The sequence below is a fragment of the Osmerus mordax genome, chromosome 15 (genome assembly GCF_038355195.1).
Source record: "Osmerus mordax isolate fOsmMor3 chromosome 15, fOsmMor3.pri, whole genome shotgun sequence".
Lineage (NCBI taxonomy): Eukaryota > Metazoa > Chordata > Actinopteri > Osmeriformes > Osmeridae > Osmerus > Osmerus mordax.
Window position 1 is genome coordinate 7,532,624 of NC_090064.1, and position 22,703 is coordinate 7,555,326.

General features: G+C 48.6%; 3 protein-coding genes across 6 annotated transcripts; 2 read left to right on the top strand and 1 right to left on the bottom strand.

The window, feature by feature from the left end:
* Window positions 1-274: 274 nt before the first annotated feature.
* Window positions 275-7,309, bottom strand: smpx (small muscle protein X-linked). Of its 3 annotated transcripts, none has more exons than XM_067251958.1 (6): window positions 7,171-7,309; window positions 6,656-6,781; window positions 3,419-3,478; window positions 2,023-2,109; window positions 1,658-1,811; window positions 275-828 (listed from the first exon to the last, which is right to left on the bottom strand). In XM_067251958.1, exons 3-5 carry the CDS (start codon window positions 3,452-3,454, stop codon window positions 1,665-1,667), a joined length of 270 nt encoding a protein of 89 aa, XP_067108059.1. In that variant the 5' UTR covers window positions 3,455-3,478; window positions 6,656-6,781; window positions 7,171-7,309; the 3' UTR covers window positions 275-828; window positions 1,658-1,664. The 3 variants fall into 3 exon arrangements, with proteins under 3 accessions (XP_067108059.1, XP_067108058.1, XP_067108061.1); XM_067251957.1 differs by having other exon boundaries at window positions 275-977; XM_067251960.1 differs by lacking the exons at window positions 6,656-6,781; window positions 7,171-7,309 and adding an exon at window positions 5,444-5,579 and having other exon boundaries at window positions 275-977; window positions 3,419-3,481.
* A 944-nt stretch (window positions 7,310-8,253) lies between these two features.
* mbtps2 (membrane-bound transcription factor peptidase, site 2) lies at window positions 8,254-12,832 on the top strand. 2 transcript variants are annotated; one of them, XM_067251765.1, is made up of 11 exons: window positions 8,254-8,512; window positions 8,859-9,007; window positions 9,271-9,409; window positions 9,538-9,641; window positions 10,014-10,141; window positions 10,368-10,486; window positions 10,715-10,895; window positions 11,075-11,175; window positions 11,471-11,669; window positions 11,809-11,884; window positions 12,111-12,832. In XM_067251765.1, exons 1-11 carry the CDS (start codon window positions 8,438-8,440, stop codon window positions 12,331-12,333), a joined length of 1,494 nt encoding a protein of 497 aa, XP_067107866.1. In that variant the 5' UTR covers window positions 8,254-8,437; the 3' UTR covers window positions 12,334-12,832. The 2 variants fall into 2 exon arrangements, with proteins under 2 accessions (XP_067107866.1, XP_067107867.1); XM_067251766.1 differs by having other exon boundaries at window positions 11,075-11,166.
* A 2,712-nt stretch (window positions 12,833-15,544) lies between these two features.
* Window positions 15,545-22,703, top strand: phex (phosphate regulating endopeptidase homolog, X-linked; the record flags this gene model as incomplete). Its single annotated transcript, XM_067251241.1, is given in 17 exon segments — window positions 15,545-15,896; window positions 17,931-17,990; window positions 18,323-18,484; window positions 18,564-18,647; window positions 19,174-19,400; window positions 19,698-19,766; window positions 19,925-20,041; window positions 20,191-20,274; window positions 20,666-20,802; window positions 21,030-21,123; window positions 21,277-21,405; window positions 21,572-21,673; window positions 21,886-21,963; window positions 22,084-22,187; window positions 22,283-22,341; window positions 22,470-22,524; window positions 22,636-22,703. Coding segments are annotated over 17 exon segments (1,753 nt in total), but the record flags the coding sequence as incomplete, so codon positions are not given.

Sequence of the window (22,703 nt, forward strand, 5' to 3'; positions counted from 1 at the left end):
TGGGTGGAGTGTGTTTGAATATCCACCCTGAATTATCCAGGATTCTGGTTGGCTTAAGGACAGACTCAGAGAGACTCCAGTCTCACAGCTGCACCGAGAACTTCTAAAACCTGACACACACACACCGACGCCACACACACAAACATCACACACACGGATGCCACAAACACCCTGAGACACCACACACACAGACACCACACACACACACACACTCAGATGCAAACTTGCACATGCACGCCATGTTGTTCACGCTCAGGACAGGAGGTCATTTTGATGAGAGCACAAGTATTTATTTCAAACATAAAGCATTATAATTTGTCTCAATCCTGTACACATTTTCGGTTACAAACTCTTAACTCCATTTTAAAGTGTTATTGCTATTAAATATGAACGGTAGGAAGACCGTAAGATAACCAGAATGAATAAGAACATGAAGCGATTTCAAAAAAATAACTTTAGCTGCATGTCAGGACTATGCCTTGGGTGATCACAATGGGACAACAGCCGGTTGTTGAGATTGACAGCCTGTTTTTTTAACTGCCTGTGTTCAGATCTGGTCATCTCTTGTGGTGGAGGACTGGGGTAGTTTGATTGTCAGTTGGTTGGTGGTTGGATGTGACAGAAGCACACAGCTTCGTCTGGGGGGTTGGTTGTGTGTGGTTGTGGTAGCTTTCTCTGGGTTACGTTCCTGGTGCTGTCAGTGTGATTCTGTAGGCGGTCGGCGGTTGTTGTTTCAGTTCAACGGTTGTTGGTCATCCGTTGGTTTGGTGTGTGGTCTTCAGTAGCATCTTCAGCGCTGGCTGTCCGGGTCCTGGCCCGCCCCCCTCCCTGCAAGCCCCGCCCCCCAGGGAAAGACAGGAACACAGGGCTTTTTCACACGGCAGGGTTGGACTGTGCAGACAGGATTAGCATCCTTCCTCACATGTGGTCGAGGGGAGGAGGTGAGGAGGTGTTGGTGGTGGTGGGGGGGGGGGGCGCTGGGAGGACAAGGAGGGGGCAAGGTTATCTGTCGACTGGATCAGCAGCATGCACACTGACGGCTGTCTCCCTCTTTCTCTCTCTCTCCTTCCACGCTGTCTCTTCCTAGCTGCATTCTCTCTCTTTGGTATATAACTTTCTCTCTTTTTCTCTCTCTCTCTTTTTCTCTCTCTCTTTCTTTCTTTCTTTATTTCTCTCTCTCTCTCTCTCTCTGTCTCTCCTTCTACCCACACCTCCCACTCATGCATACATCCAGATGGTTAGGGCAGGGCACAGCTCTGTGTGTTTGTTTTGTGGTTAAGTGTCCCGCTGAAAAAGTCACAGTACAGACTGCCCCTCAGCTGCATACACACACACACACACAAACACGCATGGGTGGGCGCGCACACGCATACAGTATAAATAGATCCTGACTCACCCCTCCCCTCCCTGTCCACACACAGAGGCATGAAAATGAAAACGTCTGACCGCAAACAAGAGGCCTGGACAGTCAACATTGCCCCCTGTGGTGCGACTGAAGAACTGCATGCCCATAATAATACAGCATATTTTCTATATATATGTATATATATACATATATACACATATACACATATATACATGTAAATGAGGGTGCCTAATGCCCCCCAGGCCACCTCGTAGCTACGCTACTGGTCTGCATGTGTGTGTTTCTGAGCACCTGAGTGTTAATCCTTGGTGACGTATCGTAGTTCACTCTTCACATTCTGCAGCTCTGATAGGTTGACAGTCGGACCAGGAAGTTTCACTCCGCCCGGCAGCACCTTCTTCTCTTCTGGCGTTGAGGGCGTGGCCTCGACCGGCTCTGGGGGGGGCTGATCAATCAATCACTCATTCAATTAATCAATCAATTAATCAACCAACCAATCGACTGGTTTAGCAATTATCCAGGCAAAAGAGGGAGCAGATGAAACCATCTGTGTGCGTGTCGATGTGTATGTGTGTCTGGTTGTGTCTGTATCTCTGCGTACGTGTGTGTGTCTGTGTGTGTATGTGTGCATGTGTGTGTCATTTATTCTGTCTTACCTCTACTGTGTCTACTGTATCCTCTCTCCTCTTGACAGGATGTCCCGCCCCCGGACGCAGAGCTCCCATTGGGATATTCAAATTAGCCTGACGGACAAGGGGAACAGTCAAACAGAAACTCAAGATCCTCCCTTTTCATTCCAGTGTGTGGCTGTTTGTGTGTCTCTGCGTGTGTGTGTGTGTGTGTGTGTGTGTGTGTGTGTGTGTGTGTGTGTGTGTGTGTGAGTGAGTGTGTATGTCTGTGGCATTTGTCCAGGGTCTTTCCACAAAATAATTATCAAGACCACCACTTCCCAGGTGTGCTCCTGTTCAATAAAGAGCCTTTTGTTTGTATGGAAATGAACACACACACACATACACACACACACACACACACACAAGCACACGCATACACAGATGCTTGCACATTAGCACTTGCCTGCATGCATGCACCAAAGCAGGAAGTGCTGAGAGCCTGTCAGGTTTGTTTGATGTGTATATTCTTTATGTACTGAACTGTCATGAACTGTAATATTGTATATTTCTACAGAGGGTGTTGTTTGTGTAACCAAAGTCTCTGGGAGCTGCAAGCGGTCTATACTGCAGTCTCACCTAATCAAGGTGATCGTCATAGAGCTATCCAGGAAGTACGGCTATTTGTTGTTGAATAGATGTGAATTCTACTCTACTTTACTCTACCAATCACCCTGATCCTTACTATATTTATAGCCTTCCCTGTTAGGCAGTGACATCACGACATCACAACCTGCTCGCTTTCAACAGCATATTTCCTCATGTGCTTGTTTGTGAAGGTTTGGTGTTGGTTCTCAAGACTTTGGCCAGCTGAAGAGGCTGGGTGTTACTGCTTCCTGCTGTTTACTTCATGGTTAGATGAGTCAATGAGCACAAAGTGAGGAGAGAGAGAGAGAGACAGAGAACGCCCCCTACCCACCGTCTCACACACACACACACACACACACAGACATACACACGCACACACATACACCAAGCAGCACACACACTGTCACACACACGGTCAAACACACACACACCATGACACACACCCACAATCACACACACACACACACACACCGTATTACACATACCACACTCATCCTGTGTGCACACAGAATCCCATCCTATCCCCTAGTCCACAGGAAATCCTATACTGCTATAGCACCATGTACATGGTCATGTCAGTTCATTCAAACACACTGCCTTTATCAATAAATACATATATGTTAACAAACTGAAGGTGTTCACTTATTCAATATGAGAATGAGAGAGAGTGAAGCTTGTGTCCTATATTAACTTTTACAAAAAGTTGATATACGAAAACTTTTACAAAAAGTTACAAACCCATGTGCGCACACAAACACATGCAGGTACACACACACACACACAAACTCAAACATACCTGTAGGGCTTTGACGTTTGTTGACGGCTTGGACATGGTTTCCTGGAGAAGTCCACTGTCCTGCAGAGGGACAACACAGATCACAAACATGTAGCAGATGCTGTGTGTGTGTGTGTGTGTGTTGGGGGAATGTTGCTCTGTGGTTTTCAAGGCTTTGGATAGTCTTTCAGTTGCTTAGCGACTTCTATAGAGAGCTTCAGGTACAGGAACTATCACCTGAATCATTTATTACAGTGCCAGGTGGAGAGAAAGAGAGAGAAGACCGAGAGAATGAGAGAGAGACGGTGAAAGAGAGAGAGACAGTGAAAGAGAGAGAGACGGTGAAAGAGAGAGAGAGACAGTGAAAGAGAGAGAGACAGTGAAAGAGAGAGAGAGACAGTGAAAGAGAGAGAGACAGTGAAAGAGAGAGAGAGACAGTGAAAGAGAGAGAGACAGTGAAAGAGAGAGAGACAGTGAAAGAGAGAGAGACAGTGAAAGAGAGAGAGACAGTGAAAGAGAGAGAGAGACAGTGAAAGAGAGAGATATAGAGACAGAAGTTGGAGTTGGATAAAGAGAGAGAAAGCAGTAAAAAGCTGTCCTGTACTCTTATACCACTATATTGTTCTAAGTTCTTGTCATGTAATTGAACAGGTGATAGTCAGATGTCTTCCACCTATGCCTCCTGTTAATAGCCCTTCGCAAAGACACACAATAACAAGAGCCCAGACCCTTTGCTGAGCCTTGTTTCAGATTCCTGAAGCCAGGGTTTGGCCTCTGGTTTCCGCAAGTGCAGTATGGAAAGCAGCTGACGTATATGAAAGCAAATAAAGTCACAATGGCTGACTAGCCCAGCGAGCTGATGTCCGGGTTTTCCTTTTCTGTTCTACCTTTCAACTTCAACCCTTTTCTTTCTCTTCTCAGCCTGCGTTCACTCCTACCTCCTTCCCTAGAGAAAAGGTAGAAGCTCTGAAAGCAGTTGTAAGTGAGTCATATTTAGATGTCTAGCTGGTGTATTGGCAGGTTGACTTCAGGTTGAGATTCAGACCAGAATAGTGGAGTGTGGATGTGTTAGTCTCTCTGGGTGCAACCTAGCTCCATGGCCAGGCTTAGTTACAGTATCCAGGAGGTTGTTTGTGTGTCAATATACAGTCAGGGCTTTGCTGTTCTAGAGCCCTGAGCAGAAAGGCAGACACCCCAATATTTATAAACACACACACACAACACGTCCACACACACACACACACACACACACACACACTCACACTCATACACACACACACCACAAACCACAGGGGAGATATGCAGTATTTGTTTGCCAAAAGAAAGATCCCTGAATGGTCATGGCAGGACAGCTGTCCCTAACACCTCCTCTGATCCTTATCTCTCCTTCTCTCTCTCTCTCTCTCTCTCTCTCTCTCTCTCTCTCTCTCTCTCTCTCTCTCTCTCTCTCTCTCTCTCTCTCTCTCTCTTTCTCTCTCTCTCTCTCTCTCTCTCTCTCTCTCTCTCTCTCTGTCTCTCTCTCTCTCTCCCCCTCCCTCCCTCCCTCCCTCTCTTGATCTTTCTCTCTTTTCATTCCTTATTTCTCCTTCTCTCTTTCTCCCACCCTCTCTTTTTACATCTAATTTCCCCCTCCCTATTTCCCTCCCTCTCTTTCTCTCTTTATTTCCCTCTCTCACACAACCTATCAAACAGCACACTTCACACCACCTCAACTATTCAAATGAAGACATTACATCCACATTATAAGAGGACATCTAACAGTGAAGCCTGTGTTTTCTGTGTGTAGGTGTGTGTATGTGTGTGTGTGTTTTGATGTTTTTTTGTGTCATCATTAACTGATATACAGCGTGTTCTCCCTCAATAACCTTATTTGGATTATTGGTCCAGTATGTCAGTAATGTGATGTGAATGTAACAGTTCCTAAAGTCTTTTAAGTTGGGATCTGTTAAATAACATGTCACTTGAATCACCAAAACACACCCACATACCCACCCACACACGCAGACACATACACACATGGTTCCTCCACAACGCATATTTCTTACCTTGATGGAATAGTATCCTTTGATGATTGACTTTTGTCACACTAGTTTACCGCTCACCTCTCTCTCTCTTTCTCTCCCTCTCCTTCTGTGTCTACCTCTCTCTTCCTTTCTCTCTGTCTCTCTCCCCCTCCCTCTGACTGTCTTTCTCCCTCTCTATGTCTCTCTACTTCTCTCTCTCTCTGTCTCTCCCAGTCACCTCTTTCCTCCCTCTCCTCACTTCTATTTTCTCTTCCTCTCTCTCTCCTCCCCCATCCTCTCTCTCCCGCTGTCTCTCTCTCTCCTCCTCTCTCCTTCCCCCATCCTCTCCCTACCTCCCCCATTCTCTCTCTCCCTCCCCCTGTCTCTCTCTTTCCTCCTCTCTAAGTGGGAGATAGATTCCTCTCATATCTGGGATTTGTTCTCACTATAAATAGCAGAGAGATACAGAGGGGACCTGCTTTCTGTCCACACCAGCCTCTCTCTCTCTCTCTCTCTCTCTCTCTCTCTCTCTCTCTCTCACACACACACACACACACACACACACACAGCAACCTTCTCTCTATCTCTCTCTCTTTCACACACACACACACACACACACACACACACACGCACACACACATACACTACAACCCCCCTCCCCCATCCCATCATGCCGCCCCACATACACCCCCCCCCTCCAACCCCCCCCCTCATCCCCCCCGCCCACACACACACACACACACACACAGGCAGGAGCCACACACCTCTCAACTCTCATTCGAACCCCTTATTCAGTCAACTTCTTAGTTATCCGCTTACAGTATACACACATGATGTACAGTCTCTTAAAGAATAACAGTCAGTTAAACACTGTCTCCGACTTTAAACAGAGCATGTTAAGACAGGACCCTCACTGGTTCAAGAGTCTTGTCTTCAGTAAAGCACTAAACAGCGTTTGGAGACATGGACAACATAAGTGACACAGTATAAACACACAGAGATTTGAGGGCACTCTCTGCTCTAGAACTACAAGCACAGACGTCGGCACTCCCGACTCTCATCTAGATGTCTCTCTTAAAACTGTGACTAAAATGGCACTGCCCTATTTCTACTCTGACACACACAGGCAGACGTACAGGCGGACATACCCCCCCCCCCCCACACACACACACACGCAGTAACACACAACCTGGGGACCTGTGATCTCAAGGGGTTAAAGGTGTGTGTAGGTGTGTGTGTGTGGTAGGTATCTTACCTCCTGGTTATGTGTGGCTGCTCTGCCTTGCCTGGTCTCTCTCTGGTCGTCCTCGGCTACCTGACCTGATTCCGCTCCTTCCGATTGGCTCGGAGACGAGAAGCTCCACCCACGACGGAACTCGATCTGGGATCAGGGTATGGGGGAATGAGAGTTGATACGTCCTGTGTGGACTCCGTCCCACATAGACCTGCTGGCCGTGGCGCGATGCACTACTTCTGGCCAGAGCGCTGTGACGAAGCACAGCTGCTGCGTGGTTAAAAGTAGTGCCCTCTGGAGGACTGGACGTCATTGGAGGTTTGGTATCCCTTTCTAAACAGCTTCTCATTAAGAGACACTGTCGTCGTGACACTTATGACTGCCTGCACGTGTAGATACACACTCAGATACGGCACGGTTGGAAGTCCTTTATCAGGTGTGTGTGTGTGTCCAAGTTCGGCATGACTTTTCGAAAGAACAAGTGACGCCGTGTGTCTGAACGAGGAGGTGGGGGTGAGACGAAGGATTTCACTCACCTTTTCAAACAGAACCAGGTTCCAACCGGAGGAAGGCTCTCTCTCTCCTCCTCACCTCTCCTTCCGTTTGGGCTGGATCCGTTCGCTCTCTCGCCCCCAGCGGTGTCCCTCAGAGATACTGACACCTGCTTCGGGTCTGTGTGCAGGTCACCAACTGAGCTGCCTTTCTCATCTACTTGATACGCCCAGCAAGGTATGCAAATACAGATCACACCCGAGCAGCCCCCACACGCCGACCTGACAGGCTCTCTCTCCTCCTCGCACCCCCATTCGACACATCGATGACAAGTGTCCTTTTCATGGCTGAACACCTTGTATTGAACGGCGTATATCATGCTGTGTTTCTTGATTGAGGCGATGACTTTACTCGGAGGCTGCTTGGTGTCTCCCTCTCTTGGTGTTCTGGTGTGTGCGAGCTTGCGTGTGGGTGATGTGTTTGGGTGCGGTGTGCATGCAGGTGAGTGTCTCTGATCTCTGATAATTGCAGTCTATCAGCGATCAGATACTCTTTGTGTCTCTGTCTGTGTCTGTCGCGTGCAGCAGCTTTTGCCTGCTGACTCACTGTCAAACCACGGGGACCAGGAACTGTGTTTTGAAGACTGGAGGACAATGCAATCTCTGTAGAGAGTGTGTGTGTGATGTGTGTGTTTGGCAACTCCTTTCCTTGTGGAAGCCCAACAGGTGTGTGTGTGTGTGATAACTCACCTCTCCTTGACTCAGATACATGCTAGGGTTAATATATATATGTGATACCAAACCCATTGGCTCTTATACAGTGACGTTTCAGGTATCAACATTGCTGAGTATTGGCACTACCAGGAAACAGTAAATATTGAAACGATCCAATCACAAGCAGGTGTTTTACATAGGCCTACACTACACCTGAACTTATTTTTATGAGCTTCCTTATAGTCAGTCGTAAAGGCAGATGTAATTTCTGTCTCTATGTATATATGGTGTTTGGATGGGACAACCTGTGTAAAAAAAATTAAACGACAGCAAAAAATTGATATTTAGCGTTTCTGAACGACAGTTACATGCTCGATCACTTTGCCTGCTTGACTATTTTGGTCTAGCGCCCATCCCGGAAATTGCAGACTGTCGCCCAGTGCTGACGCTGCCCACTTTGTCAACAACGTCCCTCCAGTACAAGACGTTTGTTAAAGAACAATGATAGCTGTCGGTCTGAACTGTATCTTCATAAAGTGAACTTTCTTTCAGGGCAGTAATGGGGGACATTTTTATCCTGTGAACAACCCCAAAAGCGATGATACCCGTCCCGTTGGTGGTTTGTGTTTTGGGGGGCTGGTGTGCTGTCTATCTTACTGACACACTGCTGAAGGTAAACCACTTCACACACGAGGGCTCATTGTTAAGTGCCAGTTCATAAGGAAAATAGAAATGCAATTTTTGATATATTCTAGTGTGCCTGATGTTAAGATTCGCTACTAAGTAATTGAAGCTGGGAGGATATTGTAGGACTACTCACGTCGAAAGCTAGTGTGCTACCTATAATGTAGCATCCTAGCAAGCTAGCATCATATGAACGAAGACAAGAATGAGATATACACAGGGTTAGGGTTGTATATCAGTGGAACAAAAGCAAGAGGGGTGGTGAAAGGGCTGTGGTAAGTAAAGTCGATATGAAGATATCGTGTGGCTCGATCCTCACTCCGTTTCCCACACAGTCCTCAGTGTCGCATCGTCATGGTTATGAAGCATGGTTGACGAGCAGAGGGCTGGCGTTGTCTCCTTTCCACCTGCGATGGCAAACCTCGCTCTTCAACCGCCTGTTTGCACGCTGCGCACGCATCAATCCCCATGTCCTGTACCTGTGGTAAGAACCTAACCCCAACAGAACTAAACCTCAAACTTTTACGTAACCCCAACATCCTTTACTTTACATTTACCCTCTCTCTTACCCTCCCTACCTTTCTCTCCTTATTCCTTTGTGTACTGAGTATGTCAGTTTACCTGTGGGCCAGTATGCTGCTGTGTTGTCCCAGTCATTGGATTCTTAAGCAGCAGTTCGGTTGTGCTGATGTTGTGTGGACTTTGTGTTGTGATGCTGTGTGGGCGTTGTGTGTACGCTGTGTACAGGTTCAGCAGTGGTCTGGTGTTCGGGGTGGTGTCCATGGTGGGCTCGGTGGTGTTGCTAGGCAGAACTCTGCAGCAGACACTCGCTCAGATGACTTCGGACAACCCTCAGGGAGCCAATCAGCAAACACTACAGGTGGTGGTGAGTAAAAATGTGATGTCTGGTGTGTGTGCCGCGGGGGGGGGGGGGGGGGGGGGGGTGTGTGTGTGTGTGTATGTTCTCTCCTTGTGGTAGTGACTCTAGGTTCCGTGTGTGTGTGGTAACTGTAGGTACCAGGAGTGAACCTGCCTGTCAGCCAGCTTGCTTATTTCTTCTCTGCTCTGCTGCTCAGTGGAATCATACATGAGCTGGGCCACGCCGTGGCTGCTCTGAGGTGAGACACACACACATGTTCACCACACACACACGCATACCACACTGATCCTCTTGACACACACACATGTACTCACTACACACACACACATGTTCACCACACACACACACACACACACGCATACCACACTGATACTCTTGACACACACACATGTACTCACTACACACACCCTTGCGCGCACACACACACACGCCACACTCACGCTTTTGACTCACAGATACCTACACACACCCACAGCCATGCACTTACTCACACACACTCACGCACACACGCACCCTCACCACGCACATGCACACACACCATGAAAAGTGAACATATCAGAGTTGCAGTTTACGGTGTGTCTACAGCGTGTGTGTGTGTGTGTGTCTGCAGGGAGCAGGTGAGGGTGAACGGGTTCGGGATGTTTGTGTTTGTGGTGTATCCTGGAGCCTTCGTGGATCTCTTCACCACCCACCTCAACCTCATCTCTCCCGCCCAGCAGCTACGCATCTTCTGTGCAGGTGAGAGGGCCCGTGCTGGAGCCTCAGGCTGGGCATGCAGCACCAGAGGGCTGACTTCAGGTCAACACCGCGTGCACCAGTCGTGCATCTGAGTGGTGTGCTGCACCTGCGGTGTTTTGTTATGTCCAGTAGAGAGCAGCAGAGCTCTACTGGGAAAATATTGGATTAATGCAATACCATTTCTTTCTTTCTCTGTCTCTCTCTGTCTCTCTCTCTCTCTCTCTAGGAGTATGGCATAACTTTGTTCTCTGCTTGGTGGCGTTGTTTTTCCTCTTCCTGTTGCCTCTGTTACTGTTTCCTGTCTACACCACTGGAATGGGAGCCCTGGTCACAGAGGTGGTGCAGGTCAGTGTGTGTTCATATCGTGTCTGCGTGTGTTCATTCTTGTTTAATGCTTGTGTGTGTCTCTGTTATAGACCTCTGTGTATATTTTCTGACCTCTGTGTGTACGTTCTGACCTGTGGCTGTGCATTCTTTATTGTTCGATGTATTGTGTATGTCCTCACGTCTGTGTGTGTGTGTGTTCCCTGCCTGCTGCTCGTGTGTGTGTGTGTGTGTGTGTGTGTGTGTCAGGGCTCCTCAGCGGACGGGCCCCGAGGCCTGTGTGTGGGTGACCTGGTGACGGGGCTGGAGGACTGTCCTGTCAGGGGGGTGGAGGACTGGGCCTCCTGCCTGACACACCTCTCACACACCCCCCAGACCGGCTACTGTGTCCCCAGGGCCGGCCTGCAGCCCAGCTGGGCCCACGGACGAGGTACTCACTCTCTCACACACACACACACACACACACATTCACACACTCACACACTCTGTCATTCACTCATGCTCATAGATAAACACACACACGTTCACATGCTCACACACACATACCCAGAAACGGTCCCAGGTCCGCGCCCACACTCACGCAGGTGTGTGTCTCCTGTCTGTCCCCAGCCTTCAAGCGTCTGGACGGCTCCATGGAGTGCTGCAGCAACAACAGCCTGACAGACCTCTGCTTCTCCTTCAGCAACCAGCGAGACAAGGAGGTCAGAGAGGTGAGACACAGACACACACGTACTGTAGACACACACACACACACATGTACTTGAGAGAGAAACCGATACACACACACAGGCGTACAGAGACACACAGAGAGACGCACAGTACATACATAGACACGCATGTATACAGACACACACGTGCACACAGAGACACACACACGACACACACACACGCAGACATGCACCCAAATACACACCAGCGCACACATCAAACCCACACTCGAGTACACAGTCACAGTCCCTTGAGTGTCTGGGGTGAGGTCAGTCATGCTGTTGTGACTCTGCCCAGTACTCGTGTATGCCGGTGCGTAAGATGGTGACGGGGACCCGGGCGTGCCACAGCGACGCTGACTGCCTCGCTCACTCCTCGGCGGCCAGTGTGTGTGTCACCCCCGCTCTGGAGAACCAGACCCGCTTCATCCGCGTCACACACCCTCCCAACACACACATGCTGTTCGTGGGTTACCCTCCGCACCTCCAGTACGCAGGTAAACAACGTTCTGTAGTGTGTGTGTGTGTGTGTGGTGTGTTCAGTGTGTGTGTTTGGAGTAAGTGTGTGTATGTGTGTTTGGTTTGTGTGTGTACGTGTATGCGGTTTGTTGGACCTGTGTATTATCTCCTCCTCAGTGAGTCTGACCAACTTCGTTCCTCGGTTCACCTTCATGCACCTGGACCTGCCTGTGGTTCTGGAAACCTTCTGCAAGTATCCTTCTCTGTGTGTGTTTTCATCTGCGTGTGTGTGTGTTGACCTGGGTGTGTGCGTTCATCTGCGTGTGTGTGAATTTGTCTGGGCAAAGTGTGTGAGTGTGTGTTTGTGTCTTACTGTGTGTGTGTACTCTTCTTGACCCAGCCCCAGGTATGTGATCTATCTGTCTTACTGTGTGTGTTACCATGTGTGTATGTGTGTGTGGTCCTTGACCCAGCCCCAGGTATGTGATCTCTCTGTCCGGTGCGTTAGCTGTGGTCAACTCCGTCCCCTGCTTTGCTCTGGACGGCCAATGGATGCTGTCCGCTCTCCTGGAGGCCACCCTGGTCACCGTAGTAACGGACCGCCAGCGGAGGGAGCTGATTGGCTTCTTCCTGCTGCTGGGGGGCAGCGCCCTGCTGGCAGCCAATGTGGCGCTGGGACTGTGGATGGTCACCGCCCGGTAGCCATGGCAACAAAAGCCATGGCAACAGATGTCACGGCTGTTTTGAGATGAGAGACTACGTCTCCCAGGGTACCTTGCTCCTTGTCCATGCCAAAGAGCATTGTGGGTTTTTCCTGTGTGGAAACGCCAACCTCTGGACGAAGCTGTTTCCTCATTCGGGAGGAGACTCCAATAAACCCCCTGATGTGTGTGGTGGTCCAGAAGATTGTGGGAAATTTATTTTGCAGCTCTGCAAAATCTTACTGGAACTGAAGACTAAGGGAACAGCATGGTTCTTCCAGACACACACACACACATATTTTGCCAGTGCACACACATGCACAACACCCACATTCACTAGCACCCCGTAAGACTCCCATATTCCTCTTTAGCGTCTCGTCACATCTGTTGAAGTCTCTTCTCTTGTCGTGTACGGGGTATGCGTCTCGTCTTCCTTGTAATTCTCTGCTGCTGTTCACTACTCTCTGTCCATCGTGTTGAATAAAATGGTTCGGTGTGTAGTCTTCTCCCTGTGTTTGTTAATAAGCTGATAAGAACAGACACAGTTCCTAGGTATGTGTCCTGGACATGAATGAAGACATTCTTTCTTTATGGTCCGAGCATCCTCTCTTCCTATAATACAGAGGATTACACCCAAACAGTATTGACGTGAGCGATGGTGGCGCCACCTGATGGCTAGCGGCCGGCTGTCCTGTCCTGGGGAGCTGTGTGAGGCTGGTGATCTGACGTCACCTGGTGCTTTGATCCAGTCTGAGGCACACAGAACAGGCTCACACACCCCAACAACACGCACATCGTGGGATTGTGACAACCCTGCTATTTTGAGAGTTTTCAGGGAGTACAATTGTGCTTCCTCTCTCCCTCGTGCGTATGTGTGCGTGAGTGTGTGAGAGAGAGATGTACACTATAATTTAGAAGGGTGTTTTCAGCACACACATTGGAGCTGGGTCTACCTCAGTTCCATCACGGAGGGGTGTCATGTGACCACAGATTAGCAAAGATACTCGTCAGCAGCTCCTGTGTTTCTCATAATTATTGTGCGAGTGTGTGTGTATTTATAGTATGTTTCAGTGTGTGTGTGTGTGCTCTTGTGTGTCTGTACGTGTATGTGTGTGTATATGGGGGTTTCACATTTGAATCTTTTTTGTTGTTGACACTTTTTAATGTTTTCCGCCAACTACAGCTGTTCCATCCTCACTGTGTCTTAAGAATGCCATTGTTCAGAATGACCTTGTGTGTGACACCAACCACTCTGAGAGAGACCTAGCAGAGCGAGTGAATGCTTTGGAATGTGTAGTGGGAGGGTATGCATTGACGCCTGGGTCTTTAACGAGTGTGTGTGTGTGTGTTTGAAGATCCTGGCCCACACTGTAACGATGTGCGCGGGATGTAGCGTGTACAGATGAAGTGTGTTTGTCTTTGTGCGGTTGGGAGTGCATAGGAAGGCTGTGTGTGTATTTCCGTGCTTATCTCCTGGTAATGACAGCCTGCCGAAAACGTCCTGTAAACACGCGGAGGAGGGATGGCGGGGTGGAGGGAGGGAAGAGGAAGAGGTGTAAGACGGGCCTCGTCTACAGATGATGTATTCTCTGAGGGAGTGGGTACTTCATCAGTACACCTCCCGAATCAGGGCCATCTTTCTTATCGTGTCTCTCAAAGGAATGGGAACTGGGCAGGGCCGACACGAAACACACAAATCTGAAACAGGGTTTCAGATTCGTTTTTAAAAGAATTGCGATGGACCAAGCGGTGCAGCGCGAGGAATCCTTGGTAGAATTATCCCTTTATTGTTTTTCAAAACAGGCACATGCCTGAGAGCACAACCAAACTGAATGAATCCCCCTCTGAGACATGGAGAATATACAAACAGGTCAAACCAACACAGACACGTGGGGGAAGACAAATGTCAAAAGCTTAAGTTGTAGCAAGCATTTCTCCAACTCAACAAATACTATAACATAACTCCCCCCCTGCTCTTTTTAGGGACCTAGTACATTCCCATCCCCTCCTCCGGTGGGGATCAAAAATAATAACAGGAAGTAACATTTGGGAAAGGTTATAGAAGTGTAAAGGTCATCAATGTCCAGGCTGCTGTGAGGCATATGGCGCGGCCGTCACAAGAAAACAGGAGGCGGATCTTTTGTTCTGTTCTGTTTCTAAATGATTTACAGTGTGTGCAGCGAAGTGTTCATCTCTCACGAAACCAACAGACGTCTCACAAAACAAACAAAGTCCTCAAATAACCCATCGGCTAGGTACAACGCACAACAAGACTTCAAACCATCACTTTCGAAGACTGCAGGAGAAGGGTGCAGGGCATCTATTTTCTGAACAATAGAATCTGAACGTTATATGAGGACTTCAGGATTCACAGGAAGCACAGTCTATATAAGGAAGACATGGCCGCCACCCAAACCGTAATGAGCACGTGCAGAATGGCCCCTGGCCACAGCTGGGAGATCACAGAGTGTTGGTGTGACAGTCTTTACCTCCCCCTATCTCTCTCGCTTTGTTGCTTGCTGGCTTTGTTGCTCTCTTGCTTCTTCTCTCTCTCCGCATTACACTCCTCTACCTATGCCCCCCCCCCCTCTACACTCTCTTTGTGATTTACTTCCTGCTTTCTGTTGTGGTTGTGATTTCTATTGTGGAGGCCCACGTGTAAGTCCGTGCCTGTGTTCCACTAATTCTGTTCTGCTCTGTCAGATCTGATAAAGGCCAAGAACAGGACACACTGGGGTTCTGAACATGAGATTAGACACACACACACACACACACATGCTCACAAACACATACAGTCGCACAGGCTCACACAGCAAGATATCCCCATAATAAGGTCTGTTAACGATGTGTTTTGGTCTGACGCTACACAGAGCTGTATCCAGACGGAAAACGCACACGCAAACAAGCACACACACACAAACAGATACACATCAGTGTCTGGTTGAAATCATCGTTTACAGTTTAATAGACGACACTCGCACAGATAGGACTGTTTGCTGATAAGTATAGAAGTCTGTCCTTGCTGAAAAGGGACAGAGGGAGGGATGAGGGAGGGAGGGAGGGAGCAGGGACAGGTTGAAAGAAGGAGAGAGGGAGGAGCAGCTTGAAAAGGGGGATCGTTAGAAAAGTTGGCGGGGCCACAGTTGGTTGAGGAGAAAGAGTAATGATCAAGAGACAGAGTTAACTGCTGGCTCAAGTACAGAGAGAGAGAGAGAGAGAGAGTAAGAGAGAGAGAGAGAGACAGGGAAGAGGAAAGACAAGCAGTTCTTTTGAGAGTGCTTCAGTGAAGGAGCTGAAGAGACTCAGGCAGGATTAGAAGGAGGCGTGTAGGCAAGAGGTCGCGTGCACAGGTGTTCCACTTACATTAGATCTGTGTGTGCGTTTGTGTGAGATATCACATTAGTGCCATCAGTAAAGTGTGTGTGTGTGTGTCGATCGTCATGGAGCTTGAGCGTCTTGGGGGTGGGGGGGTCAAGCCTGAGGGGGCAAACGGACGTCTTCTGAAACCAGCTCTGGCTGTGTGTGTGTGTCTCTGCGCCGCTCTGCTCCTCGCTGTCATCCTGGGTGAGTACACACACACACATGCGTACTTCCAAACATTCACAGATTAACTTGGGAATCAGGTGGCTGAGCGGTGAGGGAATCGGGCTAGTAATCCGAAGGTTGCCAGTTCGATTCCCGGTCATGCCAACTGACGTTGTGTCCTTGGGCAAGGCACTTTACCCTACTTGCCTCGGGGGAATGTCCCTGTACTTACTGTAAGTCGCTCTGGATAAGAGCGTCTGCTAAATGACTAAATGTAAATGTAACTTTTGGACTCTCATGTCTGTACAGAGTTGTGAGCGATGGACGCGGTATTTAGAGTGTCAGGTCGTAACCCGTTCACAGGGATGATCACACTGTGTTTTACACTGATTTTCTATTCCGTTCCTACCGTGTGTGTGTGTGTTCTATTTTTGTCTCAGATAGTGTTACAGACATTAGTTCACACTCATAAACAGGGTCCCCTAATATACATTAGGTTTGAGAGTTTTTCCTTATCTTCCTTGGGGGTTTAGGTTGGATTAGGTGCAGTTCCATGAGTGTATGTGAAGCCCATTGCTTGAAAAAAGAGCTACATTTTAGTCATTTAGCAGACGCTCTTATCCAGAGCAACTTACAGTGGTACAGGGACATTCCCCCGAGGCAAGTAGGGTGAAGTGCCTTGCCCAAGGACACAACGTCATTTGTCAGAGCCGGGAATCGAACCAGTAACCTTCAGATTACTAGCCCGACTCCCTAACCGCTCAGCCACCTGACTCCCAAGCTATACAAATACATTTTTTTTTAAACTTGATTTTGACTCAGTGCGAGGAAAGTGTGCATTCTGAATCTGTTTAGTGTGTATGTGTGTGTGTGTGTGTGTGTGTGTGTTTACAGGCCTGTATGTGTGAGAATTGGGGCTGGGGGTGGCATGTCTGTTCCACTATTCCATGAGAAACGGACTGGGACTGTATTGTTTTTGAGGGAAGCTAACATTTTTGTGGTAATATTGAAGTGTAATTAAGTTTTTCCTGTATATTTGCTGACAGACAGACACACGCACACACATAGATATATATACACACACACACACACACACAAGCACACACATGCTTCCAGTACTCTCTCTAACCATGAGGAACCAACTGAAGAATTTCAAGTGGTTTCTCTGATTGCCTTTGTATTTTTACCAAGCTGTGTGTGTTTGTGTTTTTACGAGGCTGTAAGTGATCTAAAGTGTGTGTGCGTAAGAGAGAGAGTGAAAGAGAGAGAGAGAGAGCTTATATTTGTAGCCTGTTCGGTATGTTTGGTAGGTCAGCATTCTCAATGACACTGGAACTTCAGACAGCTGATAGTGTGTGTGTGTGCATGTTGGTGTGTGTGTATGTGTTTGAGAGAGAGATATTAAGCTTGGGTCAGGGACTATGAGGGGTTGTTCTCGGTCAGACGTCACAGCAGGACAGGGTCAGTGGTGTTTCTAGGAGTGGGAATAAACATACACACAGACACACACACGCAGGCACACACACACACACACACACACACACACACAGACACACGCCTGTTGAAGCTTCCACTCCTCATTCACAATGACGTCCAATACCTCTGCAAGCAGAATCAACACTTTATTCTGAATTTGAGATGGTAGAACTGGTTCTTTGGAGACCGAGGATGATGTGACAAAAAGTAGAATAATTCTGGCTGACTGGATCCCTGGAGATTAGGTTTCTGCTCTGTTGAACTAAGCCACTAAAACTAGAAGCCAGCTGTGTGTCAGCAAATTCTCGGAATCTTTCCAGCTAAAATGAGGATGCATAGGTACCATATTTAATGTTGTTGCTTACCTTTCACCTTCACCCAAACCTTTCCCCTTACTCTAACAACCCAACCCTCACCCTAACATTCACCCCATCCCTGTGACACCCAAACATCCTAATACCCTTAGTCTGACACCTTAACACCATAACACAGTAACACAGAAACCTTGGAGATCCATCTCCCCTCAGTCACATGATGAGTTTCATGTGTTGCTTTATCTGTCGGTGAACCTTCATGGTGCCTCCTCCTCTTCCTCAGTTTCCCAGAGAAACGTTGCAGACGAGGATCTGTGTCTGACCCCACAATGCATCGAAGCAGGTGACACACACACACACACTGACACATGCACTGGGCTGAGAATCACACGCTATTCCGCTGTCCCACAATATATGTAAATAATCTAGGAATGCTGATCCATGCTCAGTCCATTTCATATATGTCTGTGTCTGTCTACCTGTCTGTCTATCTGTCTGTCTCTCTCTCTCACTGTCTACCCAACTACCCACCCACCCACCCGTCTGTCTGTGTACCTTTGTCACTGTCTACCCACCTACCTACCTACCTACCTACCTACCTACCTACCTACCTGTGTTTCTGTCTGTCTGTCTACTTGCCTCTTTGTCTGTCTACCTGCCTACCCCCCTCCCCAGCGGGCTCCATCCTCAGTAAGATGGACCGGTCCGTGTCCCCCTGTGAGGACTTCTATGGTTTCTCCTGTGGGGGCTGGCTCAAGGACAACCCTATCCCCGAAGACTCCTCCTCCTACGGCATCTACCCTTGGCTCCGTCAGCACGTCGACATCAGGCTCAAAGGTGTGTGTTTGTTTTGTAAAGATCTCCCCCTCCACACACACAGACACACACAGTCTGAGTGTAGCTGTGTTTGTTCCAGAGTTACTGGAGGCACCGTCAGAGGCCAGTGAGCTGGAGGCAGTGAGCAAGGCCAAGGTTCTCTACCGGTCCTGTATGAACGAGGGTGAGTCACACACACACACACACACACACACACACACACACACACACACACACACACACACACACACACACACACACACATAGACACAGGCTCAGGCACATTAACACCTACAAGAACACTCTCTCCTTCCATCCCTCTCTCTCTTTCTACTTTCTCTCCCTCTCTTTCTCTTTCTCTCTCTCCCTATCTCACTCTCTCTACTTTCTCTTTCCCCTCTCTCTTTTCCCACTTTTCTCTCTTCCTACCTCCATCTCTATCTCTACCTCCACCAACACACACACACACACCAGTCCTGTGTAGTGAAGTCTGGTCTGGTCCAAGGTCTGGTTAGGCATTTTTCTGTTTTCTTTCCAAACCTTTCTGACATTTGTTATCTCTGCGCTGAGACAAGCAGGGCCAGGGGTGTATAACTGTCAGGACCATTCTCCCTAATGGATTACATTTAGGTCAACCCTGTGTGTGTGTGTGTGTCTGTCTCTGTGTGGGTGCGTGTGTGTGTGTTTGGGTTTTATGTGTGTGCATGCAGCTGAGTTAGAGCAGGTTGATGCCACTCCTTTGCTGAAGGAACTTCAAATCCCAGAGTTCCGCTGGCCAGTTGTGGGGGAGGGGCTAGGGGGGGAGTGGCAGTGGTTACCAGAGCAATGGGACCTCCTGAAGACATTGGCCGAGATCAGAAACCAGCACAGCAAGAGTATTTTAATTCGCCTGTACGTCGCCCCCGACGACAAAAACTCCTCCTACTACATCATCAAGGTGAGTGTGTGTGTCTGCGTGTCTGTCCGTGTGTGTTTGTGTCTGCGTGTCTGTCCGTGTGTGTTTGTGTCTGCGTGTCTGTCCGTGTGTGTTTGTGTCTGCGTGTCTGTCCGTGTGTGTTTGTGTCTGAGTGTCTGTCCGTGTGTGTTTGTGTCTGCGTGTCTGTCTGTCTGTGTGTGTTTGTATCTGTGTGTCTGTCCGTGTGTGTTCGTGTCTGTGTGTCTGTCCGTGTGTGTGTGTGTGTGTGCGTGCGTGACTTCCTCTCACCCCTCACCTTTCCATCTATCTCTTGTGCAGTTGGATCAGGCCTCTCTGTCTCTCTCCTCCAGAGAGGACTACATCACCAACTCCTCCTCGGCACAGGAAGTAGGTCTCTCTCTCTCTCTCTCTCTCTCTCTCTCTCTCTCTCTCTCTCTCTGTCTCTCTCTCTCTGTCTCTCTCTATCTGCAAATTTAGACTAATAATATATACAAAGCTGTTTGTGTGCATCAAAGCTGAGTGTGTGAGTGTGTGTGTGTGTGCAGTACCGTGCTGCCTTGCTGAGCCTGATGGTAGATGTAGCTGTGATGCTGGGAGCCAGACAGGAGACAGCAGAGCCTCAGATGAGAGATGCTCTTGCCTTTGAGGTCAAACTCGCTCAGGTGTGTGTGTGTTTCTCTTACTAGAATGTGTGTGTGAGTTTCAAAAAGATTCATGTACTGCAAAAAGTCCCCGTCTCCTGTAACTTTAACTATGTTGGAGACTGTAACGTGGAAGGTTTTTTGGTTCTAATGTTTTTTGTTCTGTGCAGATTCTGATTCCCTATGAAAACCGCACCAGTGAGAACATGTACAACAGATACACACTCTCCCGCCTGCAACGCAGCGTCCCTCAGGTAACACACACTCACACACTCACTGACACACACACACGATTCATGCCATACAAACAACTCCTCTCCCACTCACCCTCTCTCTTTGTCTCTCCCTCTCTCCCCCACCCTCTCCCTTTCTCTCTCACTCTCCACACTTTTCTTCCCTCTCACCCTCCTCCCTCCCTGTCTCTCTCTCCCCCCCTCCCCTCTCTCTCTCTCTCTCTCTCTCTCTCTCTCTCTCTCTCTCTCTCTCTCTCTCTCTCTCTCTCTCTCTCTCTCTCCCCTCTCTCTCTCCCTCTCCCCCCCTCTCTCCGCCCCTATTTCTCTCTCTCTCCCCCCCTCTCTCTCTCTTCCCCCCCTCTCTCTCCCACTCTCTCTCTCCCCCCCCCCCTCTCTCTCCCTCCCTCTCTAGTTTTCCTGGCTGTCCTTCATAACGGCCGTGACAGAGTCCAAGGCAGATCTGTCAGTGTCGTCATCTGAGCCTGTCATTGTCCGTGCCCCTCTCTACCTGAAGGAGCTGTTCAAACTGATCAATACCACCGAGCCCAGGTACACACACATACACACACACACACACACGTAGACACACACACACACACACACACGTAGATACACACACACAGAAAGACACGCACACACTTGCAACTCTCACACTTACAATGGGGGATTGTATCTAATTATAAAAGCGTTATTAATTCATGACCCCATCTCCTCACCTTTCTCTCTCTCTCTCTCTCTCTCTCTCTCTCTCTCTCTCTCTCTCTCTCTCTCTCCAGGACTGTAGCTAATTACGTCATTTGGAGAACAGTTTTTTCTAGGATCACCACTCTCAGCCGACGCTTTCTCTATCGCTACCTGGACTTTGCAAGGGTTGGTACACTCACAGACACACACAGACACACACACACACTCACAACCAAACAAACACACACACGGACCCCCCCACACACACACAAACCACAAGCCCACAGACACTGTACACACACATACAGAAACACAACCTCCTCTCTCTCCCTCCTCCAGGTCACCACAGGAACAACCTCTCTGACGCCGCGCTGGGACAAGTGTGTGAACTACGTAGAGAACACTCTTGTTTACTCCACAGGCCGCCTCTTCATCAACACACACTTCCAGGAGGACAAGAAACACATGGTGTGTGACTGCGAAGAAAAACAAGACGAGAAAAGAATGCAGTGTTTTTACTGGTGGTTTTACTGAGTCAGTGTCTTCAGAATAAAGTAACTGAAATTGGTTTCTGCGTGTGTGTGTGGTGTGTGCGTGAGTGCGGTCTGTGTGTGTGTGTGTGTGTGTGGGTCAGATGGAGGAGCTGATAGATGGGATTCGCTGGGCCTTCATTGACATGCTGGAGAAAGAGAATGACTGGATGGATGCAAAGACAAAGAAGAGAGCTACTGAGAAGGTACCTGATTTGTCCATCCATCCATCTATCCAGGCATCCCTCCCTCCATTCATCCGTCCATTCATTCTATTCATTCATCTATCTTCTAAAATCCTTTACTTCAAAATGATCTCCTTGTGTCTTTATCTCTGTGTCTCTTTTTGTCTCTCTCTCTCTCTCTCTCTCTCTCTCTCTCTCTCTCTCTCTCTCTCTCTCTCTCTCTCTGTCTCCAGGCTCATTCAGTGCTGGCCAAAGTGGGCTATCCTGAGTTTATTTTGAATGACACCTACCTGAATGAGGACATTAAAGAGGTAGGTCTGGAATGTCTCTTTATCTTAATGGGTCATGCCAATCAAGACTGCCTTTTCACATGTTGATGAACGTGTGTGTGCGTGCGTGCTTGTGTGTGTGTGTGTGTGTTTGGCGTCCAGCTCCACTTTTATGAGAACGACTACTTTGGAAACGTCATGCAGACGCTCAAGTTCATCGCCCAATCAGATCTGGGCTGGCTTCGGAAGCCCGTTCCTCGTACTGAGTGAGTTACCACGGCAACCCACCCAGACCTCAGCCCTTGGCTTCTTTTTGTGTTGATTTCCTGTTTTATGATGGCACGCCCTGTGTGCGTTTAAGGTGGTTCACCAATCCCACGACAGTCAACGCCTTCTACAGCTCCTCAACCAATCAAATCAGTAAGACTTGTGACTAACAGCCAATGAGACGGCCAGATGGCTGACTAAGACAGAGAGCTACAGTTCAGATTTCAGGATCCGTGACCTCTGACCCCTTCATGGTTCTGTGTTCTGTCTGTTCTTCCCAGGATTCCCTGCTGGTGAACTGCAGAAACCTTTCTTCTGGGGGCGAGAATATCCTCGGTGAGAGGAACATACACTACCGACACACACACTGCATCAAGCTTGGATTTTAAACCAATGTAGAGTATTTGAACACAACTGAACTGTGTGTGTGTGTGTGTGTGTGTCCAGGTCTCTGAGTTATGGGGCCATTGGGGTGATAGTAGGACATGAGTTGACACATGGCTTTGACAACAATG